We start from the raw sequence: 13,757 nt of genomic DNA on the forward strand, positions 1-13,757 counted from the left end.
ATCATTTTGATCATTCCATGAATAGTCATGTTAAATAAATATTAAAATAACAAAACTACCCTCAATTTAATAAACACTAGGCCAAAATGATTTGACAAAGATTGAGGATGTTTTTATTATTTTATCCTAATTGACGTATTTGACATATCTTCAAAAGATGCTCTTAGAAAATCATTTCCCACTCCTCATATACGTGAGCTCCATTATATTGCAGTTTTTGCATCCTAAAAGCAGGATAGGATGTGTAATGGCAATGGATTTTTCTTGTTTCTCATTAAATTTAAGTTAAGAACTAAAATAATTATAAAAAAAAGGAATCTCCACCTGAAAAAAAATAGACAGACGGACAAAAATACCTGAAACGAGACAGTTGCATGATCGTCAATTAAACCCGAACCGGCAGGCAGCCGCTCCATCCATCCCCATCCGCCGTCTTCGCCCGCGACAAAACCACGAGGGCAGTTTCGTCATTCCACATAAACCACCGGACAGCTTGCGCGCGAATGTTCGCCCCAGCACGAGAGAAGAAAACTTAGACTTTCGAACGAGAAATTAAGCCAAAATTTACTGAATAATAATCCCCAAAATTTACTTTTAGTTAAATCGAGTAATTAATAATTAATCCGTCCATCATCTTCGGCTCCCTGTCTCCCCCCACCCCAATCCCCCAAGATAATAAATAAATAAAAAACCCCAACCACCAGAGGAGAGACTCCTCTCGCTCTCACTACCGGTCACTCTCCCTCACTGAAAAGTCGATCAGCTTCTTCACAGCTCTCTCTCTCTAGAGCTCTGCATTCTACCAATGCGATCCGCATTCTGATCAAATCTCAGCCCTCCATTGTTAGCCTTGATGTAAATCTCAGCTCCCGATTCGCCTCTCTGGATCTCTGCAAGTAACCAAGCACTGCCTTTCCATTTTATTTTTATTTTTTATAATTGTGGGGGAATTTCTTTTATTTATTTTGTTTAGTATATAGTAGCCGATTATTCCTTGCTTGGATCGCTAACAAAGCGGTTGCTTTTATTTTAATTTTATATATTTTTTTTGGATTTATGAGATTCATTCTTTTGCTTTTTTAAGGTGCTTAGTAATGGAAGCGACTCTTTTTCAAGGGAATGCTTTTTGGTGCTCGTTTGTGATCTTGAAGCTATTTTTGCCTTATTTCTTCCACTCTGCTACTCACTCACTCACTCGCTAATCAAAATCTCATTTTTTTAGACTCTAATTACTTCAGCAATCTGATCTTACTTACCACAACTCGGTGCATTTTTAGTTTTTCGCTACTTGGGTATGCCATTTTAGAGTTTTTGTAATGTTAGTTTTCGGTTTCTATTTCTGGGTGTTTTTCAGAATTTGATTTCTGTTAGTTCGGCGTTGTTTGCAACTCCACAAGCATAGGAAATGGTCGACCGAAAAGGAGATTTAAGCTAATGTTTTGAGTCAATTTATTTTCTTTACGTGTCCGAGAAACCAATGAAATTGTTATCTTGTTTTCTTTGAGCTCGTAATTGTGAAAAATAAGCGCAGGTAGCTGTAAATTAGTAATTGTTGTGGTCATTTTCCTAGTAATTATTGTGTTTTTCAATTTAGCTTACTTAAGATCGACTTTGTTTTATTGACTCGGTGTGTTTCTCATGATTCAGATCTTGTGGAGTATTGAAGTTGGATACTTGAATGGTAAAAATGGTGGCCGTGGAGTTTGGGTGCGCGGTTGCCGTACTGTTTTCCCTTTTAATTATTGGCAAAGCTGATGTTTACATCGTGACGATTGAAGGAGAGCCTATTATAAGTTACCAAGGTGGTGTTGATGGATTTGAAGCCACTGCTGTGGAATCTGATGAAAAGATTGATACAACTAGGTATATTCAAATTTCCTGCATGATTTTTTTTTTGTTTTTTCCAATGTATCTTTATATATCTTATTGTTCACACACACAATTATGCATTTATTTATGTATGTATCTTGGATAAGAATTTTATCCTATTACCAACCAATCATAGGCAGCCTGGGAGGTGTTGACCATTCCCAAAAACATTGAAATTGGATTTCTTTGTGGTTATTGTTTCATATGGTCCAAGTGGGGTCGTAGACTTTGGAGGTATCTTTGTTGGACCAAAGAATTTGCTGAATAATTTGTCTGTTGTTAATTCTAGATCTTCGGTTGACTCAGCATAGGCATTTGTAATGTTAAATCTTTTGTAAGCAAGTTCATGGATATGCCTAGGTGTGTAAAACGTAAACTAATTTCAAGCTGGATATCGACTTTGGGAGAATAGAGCTGATGATAGTGACTTCAACCCCAATCCATCCAAGGAAGCTTGGTTAACGGGTTTGCTTGCACGCAGTTGTCTAGCTCACTTTTCTGTTGTTTTCTTGCTTTATTTATATTAGAATCATAACTCCACAAACAGAGATATATCTTTCTTAATCCGTCCATGAATGGTTGTTTGCTTGCACTCAGGACTTGACATTGTCGAGCTAACTTTTTTTACTAATTGCTTGCACTCAGGACTTGACATTTTCGAGCTCACTTTTTTACTAATTGCTTGCCATAATTATTTTAAACTGAAAACCTCTTATAAAAATTTATTTTGAAATGAAAATCCATCAGCGCGAACAGAGCTAGGTTTTTCTTAGATTATTACTTGCTGTAGGAGCAGAAAAAAAGAGATGAACATTTGCTTAAGGCCACATGGTGATTGTACGAAGTTTGAGAATCTGTCAAAGTCATGCATGATGTAATTGTATGAATCTAATGACATGGATGGAGAGCTATTGAAAAGAATTAGGACCATCACTAGAACAATGTTTTGGACCATCTATGAAATGCCACATGTCCTCTATATATTATGTTAGTATTTGACATTTGATTGATGCTTTTACAAAAGATGATAAAGTCCACCGAAAAATTGATCCAACAAATAGAACTATCAATTCTATTTTATTTTCAGGAAATGATCAAACAGGTTAGAGTAGGGTTACACCCAATAATCTGTCATCTGCTTTGTTTGTGTTTATTATGGCAATAATTTCTTTGTTATTGCTTTGTCTTACCATCAATTGGTTTTTTGTGAACCACTTTTTTACATCTTACAACATGTTGCCTGTTTGAAGTAGTTGTTGGGATATGGTAATTATTTTCATCAATTTCTTTTCTAACACATTGAGACATATGCATATGTACATGTTCATACAGTACCTTTATGTGACAGCTTACATGCAACTAGTTACTTTCTCCGAAAGAGTTCACCTTTCAATATGATCTTGTTGTCTATAAAGTGCACATCTTTCATCCTAAACTATCGTATACGTGATGAGATATTTCTCTTTACGACTGGGTGGTTATCTCTCGGATTCTGAATCATGAAATGGACTGATAAATCTCTTTTGGCGATTCTTTTGGCCTCTTTCAGTGAATCAGTCACGTCCTATGCCCGACACCTGGAGAGTAAACATGATATGCTTCTTGGCATGTTGTTTGAGGAAGGGAGCTACCAAAAACTCTACAGCTATCAACATCTTATTAATGGATTTGCAGTCCACATTTCTCATGAACAGGTAACAACTTGGACAGACACTTCCTCTTATGTCGTTCATATGAATGACAGATATTGATGTCTTCTCTTGCATTCTCATTTTCTTACGCTGTTCCTTTTATTAGTAGGCAGAAACATTGATGCATGCTCCTGGTGTGAAATCAGTGGAGAGAGATTGGAAGGTGAAGAGACTTACAACCCACACCCCACAGTTTTTAGGTCTCCCAACTGGAGTATGGCCAACAGGAGGTGGCTTTGATAGGGCCGGGGAAGATATTGTGATAGGGTTTGTGGACTCAGGGATCTATCCGCACCATCCAAGCTTTGCGAGCCCCAATATCGATCCTTATGGGCCTGTTCCAAAGTACAGAGGTAAATGTGAAGTTGATCCAGACACAAAGAGGAACTTCTGTAATGGGAAGATTATTGGAGCTCACCATTTTGCCAAAGCTGCAATAGCAGCTGGGGTATTTAATCCTTCTATTGATTTTGACTCTCCTATGGATGGTGATGGACATGGAAGGTTAGGCCCCACACCTCTGTTACACGTTCTTCATGGGAACCTATGTTATTTTGTATTATGGATATTCATACATTTAAAGAAACATATTCATTTCAGAGAAATAAAGAGATGAGTACATTTCTTAGTAAGCTTAGACACAATTGGGGAATCCAACAGTAAGCTTAATAAGGCATCAGTGAATACTCTACCATGGATGGCATCAATTGGGGAATTCAATTAGTAAGCTTAGAAACACTTCCATAAATGACAAAAGGTTTTATACTTTCTTCTGTGAACAAAGAGGTAAGGACATTTATTAATTGACATACATTTCAATGAATATGAGCATAGGGATAGCATTATACTAATGTATTTATAAAAATATCATACAGTTAAAACTCTGATAGATTTACAGAAGATGTAACTTTTGGGGTTTCACTGTTCAGAAAAGGAAAACTTGACAACCATAAAAGTTCCTCTTTCCTACTACTTGGAATTGACAGAAACTATTTTGCTTTCGTTTTAGGCAACATTTATTGTAACATAAAATCTTTTGATTCCTTTTCCTATTCCCCTTTCTGCTTGTGTCAATTGATATTTTTTTCTATCTGAAGCTTTTTTCCTCCTTTTTTGTTGTTGTCTACCAGTCACACTGCAGCTATTGCAGCTGGTAATAATGGAATTCCAGTGAGAATGCGTGGTCATGAATTTGGGAAAGCAAGTGGGATGGCTCCCCGTGCCAGGTGAGTAAGAATAAGTTCCTCTGGTCGTTTCTTGAATTAAAGCAGTAAATGTTTTCTTTCTTTTAATCCTGATACGTAAATTTCTGTCTTCAGAATTGCTGTATATAAAGCCCTTTACAGGCTTTTTGGAGGGTTTGTTGCAGATGTAGTTGCCGCAATTGATCAGGTGTGCAATAATTCCATAACATAGAACAAAAGACGTTGGGTGAATGCTTAGTGCACATCTTTTTCTGTACATTTGGACTTATGTGGGTGTCTTTTTTACATGTCGGTATGCACATGTAGATATATGTTCCTGCTCACTCTGCAAAACTCTATCATTATGTATTCTTTAGAGATAAAAGAAAAGACAAAAAGTTATTTTTTGCTTGTCCTCTCAGCACATCTCCATCATCTCACAGAAAAAGAAGGGTAAAAGGTTTAAATTGGTGACTGCTCACATATTTCGTTAAAGATGAAACAGATAGTGTTGCCTTGCCAACTAGTTTTACTCTCTTTGGGGTTATTACCCTTGGTTGCTATGTCTGGAATGGTGGTTCTTATTTGAAGATATTTCTTGAACAGGCTGTATATGATGGAGTGGATATATTGAGCCTTTCTGTGGGGCCAAACAGTCCTCCAGCTACCACCAAGACCACTTATTTGAATCCTTTTGATGCCACACTTCTTTCAGCTGTGAAAGCAGGTGTATTTGTTGCACAAGCAGCTGGAAATGGAGGGCCTTTTCCAAAAACTTTAGTTTCTTATAGTCCTTGGATAGCTTCTGTTGCTGCCGCCATTGATGATCGCAGATACAAAAACCATCTAACACTTGGAAATGGAAAACTATTAGCTGGACTTGGGCTGTCACGTAAGTATCTGTTTTGGGAGCAAACCTATTCAGTTATGTTCTTTTAGCAAATTGTTAGTAGCACATTCATCAATAACCTAAATGCTTGCTGCATAATCTCTTGGAAATAAATTTCTTTGTTAATCAGTTGTGTAACCTAGACTTTAGTTTAAACTAACAGTCCTGATTTAGGCTAAATGCCAAATAGGTAGCCATTAAGATAAATGCATTCTAATCAATCTATAGACGCCCCCTCAAGTTGTAGAATGAATTTTGACAATTCTCCGCTTGCTGCAAGTAGAAACAGTGTGTTTATGAGGTTTTCTGAAAAAGGTGGACAACTCAGCTCATTTGTAACGTAGAGTAGAAGGGGAAATCCTTTTGTCCCACTGGGACCAAAGTAAATAAACCAAGAACTGAAAAAGAGATCTTGATGAAGACGTAGTGGAACCTGTGGCATAGCAACAACAGAGAAGTTGTCGATTTTTTCTCTTTGTTGTGGACCAAGTAGGGTAAGAATAGCAATGGGTTTAGGTCTCAGGACAATACTGCTCTAACACCACATTGAAAAGTAAATTTCAAATAGGGAAGAAAAATCATTGTGTTTAAGATTCAAACGAAAGCAGTACAATGATTAATTTGGGATGCCAGGACATATACTCTGGTAATCAGCTCTAACGGTTAGACCTATATTTAAGCCAACAACCCTAATTTTAAGCTTAATGCATGGTAACCAGCAAAAATGATAAAGGCCTAATAATAGGCAGCCTCATTAGCATGAATAAGACATGGTTGATTTCAGGATGGTTTTTGTAATGCCTCCACATGGATCCTGGAGCATTCCATGATTGTGTTATCTTGCGACACCTTCAATTTACAGCAGTTCTCGCTTGTGTGTTATAATACAGGCTTTTTGCATTCTAAGGCAATCACTGGTTCACATTCTACATTTTTGCATTTCCAAAGCCTGAATTACTCTCTCTTCTGTTCCGCTTTTTGCAGCATCAACACATCCAAATCAAACATACACACTGGTTGCTGCAAATGATGTGCTTCTTGATTCTTCTGTAGTTAAGTATAGCCCCTCAGACTGCCAGAAACCAGAAGTTTTAAACAAGAAATTGGTTCAGGGGAATATTCTTCTTTGTGGCTATTCATTCAATTTCGTTGTTGGTACTGCATCAATCAAGAAAGTGTCCGAAACAGCCAAAAGTCTTGGTGCAATTGGTTTTGTTCTTGTGGTGGAAAATGTTTCCCCAGGGACAAAATTTGATCCTGTTCCTGTAGGCGTTCCTGGGATTCTAATCACTGATGTTGAAAGGTCAATGGTAATATTTCAACTTTTCTCCTTAACGAAACGGTGTTTATTATTTATTTATATTGCTTTTAAAGAATTATAAAGTTAGATTTGTTGTAATCAAGTAATAGAGTATGGAACATTCTCCAAGTGTTTTTTGTGAAATTAGATTTACTACAATAGCATATGAATATATAATCATGCAAATTCATTTGTCTTTGACCTCCCTGACAAGAAAAATAAAATAAAACTTCATTTTTGTGACTTCTTTGTAGCATATGAACTTGATCCCGTCTGATAACTTACGGTGCTTACCATCTTTTACAATTTAATTGAGCTACTATTTAGGTCTCTGGCCCCTTTTCCTTCTTATGCACGTTCTAACTTTTCCCCTTTCCTGCAATTATGTGCACGACTGGTTCTTGGTGCTCTGGCTTTGACGTTGTTCAGGATCTTATAGATTATTACAACATCTCTACAGTAAGGGATTGGACTGGTCGTGTGAAGAGCTTCAAAGCTATAGGTAGCATTGGGAATGGTTTGACGCCTATACTCCACAAGTCTGCACCACAGGTGGCAATATTCTCTGCTAGAGGACCCAACATCAAAGATTTCAGCTTCCAAGAAGCAGATCTTCTCAAGCCGGATATTCTAGCTCCTGGTTCTCTAATTTGGGCTGCTTGGTCTCCAAATGGAACAGATGAACCTGATTATGTTGGTAAGGATCTAATTGAAGCATTTTAAGTGTTTTCTCCCCATATTTTGATGTTTCAAACTTTCCCGAGGTTTTTTAGTACTTGGCAGTCTACCAAACTTTAGTTTCAAAGCGGTTTACGAGGTTTCAAATTCTGAAATTAGTTATGAAAAAATTTCCGACACATCCTCATTTTGCTTAGAAAATAAGGGGAAGATATTCAGATTTCTCACTCACAGCTGTCAAATTAAACACAAGTCAATAACAATTGTACCTATAGAGATGCACTTGACATATTAAGGGATTATTTCTTTGACCAGGGGAGGGATTTGCCATGATTTCGGGAACAAGTATGGCTGCACCACATATAGCTGGAATAGCTGCTCTTATAAAGCAGAAGCACCCTCATTGGAGCCCCTCCGCCATCAAATCAGCTTTGATGACAACATCAACAACTATGGACAGGGCTGGCAGACCTCTTCAAGCACAACAATATTCTGAAACACAAGCCATTAAGTTTGTCAGTGCCACCCCTTTTGATTATGGGAGTGGCCATGTCGATCCAAGAGCTGCTCTGGATCCTGGACTAATCTTTGATGCGGGTATGTATTCTTCTACATCCTTGAAATGATTTTACGCTATCGGACTCATCTTTGGCACATTATGTGAGGAAATCTCAATCGAATAACTTTTGGTTTTTAAATTTTAGGCTATCAGGATTACTTGGGTTTCTTGTGTACAACACCTGGTATTAATTCTAATGAGATAAAGAAGTACACAAACTCCCCCTGCAATTACACTATGGTCCGCCCGTCGAATTTCAACTCTCCTTCAATCACAGTAGCTCATCTTGTGAAAAGTCAAACGGTTACACGCACAGTCACAAATGTTGCACAAGAAGAAACCTATGTGATCACAACCAGAATGGCCCCAGCCGTTGCCATCGAAGCTAGCCCTCGGGCAATGACTCTGAGACCTGGTGCATCGCGAAAGTTCTCAGTGACTCTGACAGTTCGGTCTGTGACGGGATCCTACAGTTTTGGCGAGGTGATGATGAAAGGTAGCCGGGGGCACAAGGTGAGGATCCCAGTGGTAGCTATGGGATACCAACGGTAGTTTGGGTTGGTAAACTAAAAATTTTAGACGTTATGGTTGTAATATTCTTTGTAACATGTGGGAATAAGATGTGAGGCTAGATGCATGTTTCTGAAATATATATACATATATACATATATATATATATATATATATATATATATTGTTATAAATAGACAAAAGCTAGAGAGATAACCTTTCTAAGGACATGAGCGAAGCAAGTGCAAAATATCACACTATGACTTTAGTAGCTATAACACAAAAAAGGATGGCAGATAAAGAGAGAGGGATACTGATATTATCTCTTACATTCTTTCGTACTGCATTTGATAACAGACGGAATGCTCTATTTATAGAGCGATTCTCGTAACTACAACCATCAAAATACAATGATGATTCTTTTGAGTGGGCATTCACCCACTAATTCTATAACACTTCCCCTTGGATGCCCACATATCAACATCAGTTGTCTTGTTAAAACTTTGCTCGGAAAAGCCTAGTGGGAAAAAATCATAGCGAAGGAAAAAGAGTACAACTTTACCTGAATTGTTGATATAGTGTTAAGTATGTTTACGTTGTCTCGTTAAAACCTTGATAGGAAAAACCCTGTGGGAAAAAATCGTAGTCGAAGGAAAAAGAGTACAACAAGCATGTATCATGGATGCTGCCTTGATATTTATCTTCCCCTGATTCTGCATTCTTCAAATTTAGCTGATTGGTAAGTTGACGTAATTCGATACTCTGCACTAACTTTTGAAATGTGCACTTTGGTAGAGACTTGGTGAACAGGTTTGCCAGATTTTCATTGGAACAGATTTGTCTGACTTCAATAACTTTAGCCTTCTGAAGCTCATGTGCACTGAAAAACTTTGGCAATATATGTTTAGTCTTATCGCCCTTAATGAATCCTTCCTTCATTTGGATAACACATGCTGCATTATCTTCATGGATGATAGTTGGATTGTCTATCTTCGAAGGTAGACCACATGAATTTCGGATATGATGGATCATTGATCTTAACCAAGAACATTCACGACTTGCTTCATGTAAAGTAAGTATTTCTGAGTGATTTGAAGATGTAGCAACTAATGTTTGCTTTGTTGAGCGCTATGAGAATGTTGTATCTCCATTAGTAAACACATATCCAGTTTGTGAGTGGGCTTTATACGGATCATAAAGGAAACCAGCATCTGCATATCCAGCAAGGATCTGGTCATTTGTGGATTTTCCTGAGTAGAAGAGACCCATGTCTGTTGTCCCACAAAGATATCGCAAAACATCTTTGACTCATTTCCAATGACGCATTGTTGGAGCAGAGCTATACCTTGCTAACAAGTTAACTGAAAAAGCTATATCTGGTCTAATACATTGCGCTAAGTACAATAAAGCACCTATTGCACTCAAATATTGTACTTCTGGACCAAGGACCATTTCATCATCTTCTTTTGGACGGAATTGATCTTTCTTAATGTCCAAAGAATGAACGACCATTGGCGTGCTAAGTGGATAAGCCTTGTCCATGCTAAATCGCTTCAGGATTTTTTCAATGTAAGCTGATTGGTGGACCAAAATTCAATTAGCACAATACTCGATCTGCAGGCCGAGACAATATTTTATTTTCCCAAGGTCTTTCATTTCAAATTCGTTTTTCAGATATTCAGCAGTTTTATTGAGCTCTTCAGGAATTCCAACTAGGTTCATATCATCAACATATACTGCCACTATAGCAAATCCAGAATTGGATTTCTTAATGAACACACAAGAGCAAATGACATTGTTGATATATCCTTCTTTGATCAAATATTCACTTAGACGATTATACCACATTCGTCCAGATTGTTTCAGCCCATACAATGATCGTCTTAATTTGATTTGTAACAAACGATATTATCTACATTAAGGGGTGGGGGTGGGCTTAACCTCACAATGGACTAGTAATAATGTGATCCGATCAGTTGTTTATTAAATATTATTTTCTCTATTTTTAAACATGTTCAAAACATCCTAATAATGTGATTAAATTAATTGTCAAATGATTGTTTTTATTTTATTTTTATTTTTTTTTATTTTTTTAAACAAACAATATTATCTACACTAAAAGGGAGAATGTGAGCTTAGCCTCACAATGACTAGCAATAATGTGATACAATCAATTGTTTATTAAATACTATTTTCTCTATTCTTAATGTAAATTCTATAGAGACCGACTTTATTATGTGAATTCAGCTGCTTTAATTGGTTTATGAGAGGTTACTTCTAGCATGATCTAAAATGATTCATTTACTTCAAATATTTGACTTTCATTTTGTCAATTTACGCATATAAATACATTTAAAACATGTAAGTCGAGCGTAGCACACCGTGATTCAAAAAATGCCTTATGCACGCGTGTGAACGCATGCATGAAGGCTGGTATATATGTATGTGGAATAGCTGTAAAGAGAACTGGTATGATGGGAGACTTTGTTTCTTCCACTTAAGTTTTGCTAATTTGATTTGGTACAAGTTTTGTTCCTTGCATTTCATTTTAGGAAGGTTATTCGCGTTAGACGAGGGCATACAATTAAATAGGTTCATCTGATGGATCATTTTGGATACCTCAATCCTATCGAAATTTGTATAAGGGGAATGCTAGCTACGCGTTTTCTATTGTGTGGACAACATTTTGCGGACCTTACAAGGAGATTAAATATGGGCCGTTGGATTTAATCTCAATAGTTGTAAACAAATTAATCAAGGAGAGCTTATAGTGAAATCGGTTCATAAATGACCAGTCATTAAAACCTAATGGATGACTTGAAATTATTTTTTTTTCCAGCTAAAATTGTCCCTCTCCCCTACAAATAGTTACATTTCATAAACTTCTTGTCTTCTTCACCCAAAACTCTTTTGAACGTTTGGAAAAAAGTTTTAGTTGACTTCCTCCCAGTTTGAAACTCAGTCAAAGTTGTCTAGTGTTTGTCGTCTCCGGCATGACATTCGAAACTCAGTTGACTTCCACATCACACATTCCAAACTCAGGTGAACTTCGTTTGAACTTTGTCCAGTCAGCTCTATAGAAAGGACATGGTGCTTGCTTTCTTCCAATTGCATTATGAGTCCTTGCTTCCACAATATTCAACATCATACTTCATTCCCTAAAGTCAATTTGAAATTTGATGAGTTTGGAATTTGGAACCCTAGAAATAAATTTTGTTATTTCTGTCAAACTTGATTAAATAATTTAGTGTTTAAGGTTAATTATGCACGTTCATTGATGAAATTAGTTGAAATTGACAAATTTTTGTAGAATTTTTGGGAAATTTGGGTACGATGTGGGGTTATGAAGTGTTGTTGACAGGTTATGTATAAGGGCTATGCCGTTCACATTGTTTGGTTGAAGTTATATTGTTAAGTTGTGATTGATTTGAATACCAAAATACTTTGCCTCGAGATTGATGAATGTAAAGATCGAAGCTACTCGGAGAAATGAATGGTTGCTTCTTGCAAAATGTATCCCTGCAATAAGCGTAATCATTACGATCTTTTATGGCATGACATTGAAGACCTCACGCTTGAATTCGAAGTGCCTTCTTCGCACCGTAACAGGTCAGACCACCACACAAAGTTTGAAGACTAAACAGTATGTATTCTAGCTTACTTCGAAAGGCACGGTTTTTAGATACCTATCCATCCTCAAGGAGAATAGATTGTCTTTCCGATACATAGTAAGAGGCAATACAATTACCTCAAAAGTCTGGTCATGGACTTGACAGCTCCAAGCGGAGCTGGACTAGATGGAGTAGCGATGCTACCATCACCTTGTTCTGGGGCAATAGGTGAAGTTCGAGCGACTCCATTAGATGACCATGGTTGTTCTGCAAGATACACAATTTGATCAATATATGGACTCGATCTGATCTTTATAAATCTTGGAGTTCCTACAATCTAGGAATTGGTGTGCGTCGCAAGTAATCATAACTTCTAAGATAATGCAATACCTATTTCTAGATATCCTCTAGGATTCTCCCAACTTAGAACGAGGATTGTATCTTAAAAAGGTTTCTCTCCCAACAATATAAATACACTATATAGGATTTGTTTCTGGTAATGCAATCTTAATACTCTAATTCCCTTGACCACTGCTTGAGTCTAAAACTGCTTACTAACTTGACCATCGAAAAGCCTTTGGCCGACACATCCCCTCGGTCTTAGGCTTGTTCATGGTTGTTCTCTATTTTACAGGTTACTCGAGATTGTACCTCCACCATCCCCGGTGGTGCGCATATTTGGTTCCAACAGATACCACAATTTTTTTTAACTACATTGGTGTACCATATGATGTGACAAGTAATTATACATATCATGACAATTAATTAGTTTATCTCATTAGATGTTCATCATATGTATCATTTTCTACATCCTATGGTACACCAATGTGATTTCTAAAAGTTGATCTCATAACATTAATCTATAATTCAACAAAAATAAATAAATAAATAAATAAAACCCCTAGATGCTAGATAGGAAAAAGAAAAAAAAAAAACTTACCGTCGTCGACCCAACCTTTGACCTTGGGGTTGACGACAATCCTTTTCAATCTCTTCTCTTTCGTTTTTATGTTTCTAATTAATAGTGGTCACTCTCTCACTTTGTCGAGGAGAGCTTTCAGTTGTGGTCGCTCTCTCCTTTTGAGAAGGAGACCCTTTTGCAGTAGTTATGATTTACTTCACAAAATTGAAACTTAAAGCAATAATTGTTGTTCAAATTTGAGGTGGTTTTGGAGTGTGTACTTGGTACGAACTATGAGGAGGAAGCTCAACTAATGTTGAGGTGACTCATAATAGAATTTTTTGTCGGTGATTGCAAGATGACCAAAGTGTGGTGTAATTTTTCTCTTGTGGTCACTACAAGAAAACATGGATTGGGTGACGGAGTTTTCTGTGGCGCGTAAAAATTCATCACATTTAGGTAACATAAGTGACGCGTTTTTTTTTAAATCGTCACATTAAGATTTTCACGGAACACCAAATACCAAAATATTTTGTGTCACTTATACTTCTAGTTTCGTCACAAA

At 37.0% G+C, this 13,757-nt stretch overlaps 1 protein-coding gene across 3 annotated transcripts; it reads left to right on the forward strand.

The window, feature by feature from the left end:
- The first annotated feature begins 646 nt into the window (after positions 1-646).
- On the forward strand, positions 647-8,818 carry LOC137731650 (subtilisin-like protease SBT2.5). Of its 3 annotated transcripts, none has more exons than XM_068470822.2 (11): positions 647-896; positions 1,648-1,863; positions 3,419-3,563; positions 3,670-4,064; positions 4,691-4,786; positions 4,880-4,952; positions 5,351-5,636; positions 6,618-6,943; positions 7,363-7,630; positions 7,927-8,208; positions 8,316-8,818. In XM_068470822.2, the coding sequence occupies exons 2-11, from the start codon at positions 1,679-1,681 to the stop codon at positions 8,720-8,722; spliced, it is 2,463 nt and encodes an 820-aa protein (XP_068326923.2). In that variant the 5' UTR covers positions 647-896; positions 1,648-1,678; the 3' UTR covers positions 8,723-8,818. The 3 variants fall into 3 exon arrangements, with proteins under 3 accessions (XP_068326923.2, XP_068326924.2, XP_068326926.2); XM_068470823.2 differs by having other exon boundaries at positions 662-892; XM_068470825.2 differs by lacking the exon at positions 647-896 and adding an exon at positions 1,006-1,292.
- Positions 8,819-13,757: the final 4,939 nt, after the last annotated feature.

The sequence above is a fragment of the Pyrus communis genome, chromosome 16, assembly GCF_041283825.1.
Source record: "Pyrus communis isolate YQ-2024b chromosome 16, ASM4128382v1, whole genome shotgun sequence".
NCBI lineage: Eukaryota > Viridiplantae > Streptophyta > Magnoliopsida > Rosales > Rosaceae > Pyrus > Pyrus communis.

Coding starts and splice junctions, on each gene's coding strand:
- LOC137731650 (XM_068470822.2), top strand. CDS start 1,679: ATGGTAAAAATGGTGGCCGTGGAGTTTGGGTGCGCGGTTGCCGTACTG. Junction 3,564..3,669: donor TCCACATTTCTCATGAACAG/GTAACAACTTGG, acceptor TTTTATTAGTAG/GCAGAAACATTGATGCATGC. Junction 4,953..5,350: donor TAGTTGCCGCAATTGATCAG/GTGTGCAATAAT, acceptor TTTCTTGAACAG/GCTGTATATGATGGAGTGGA.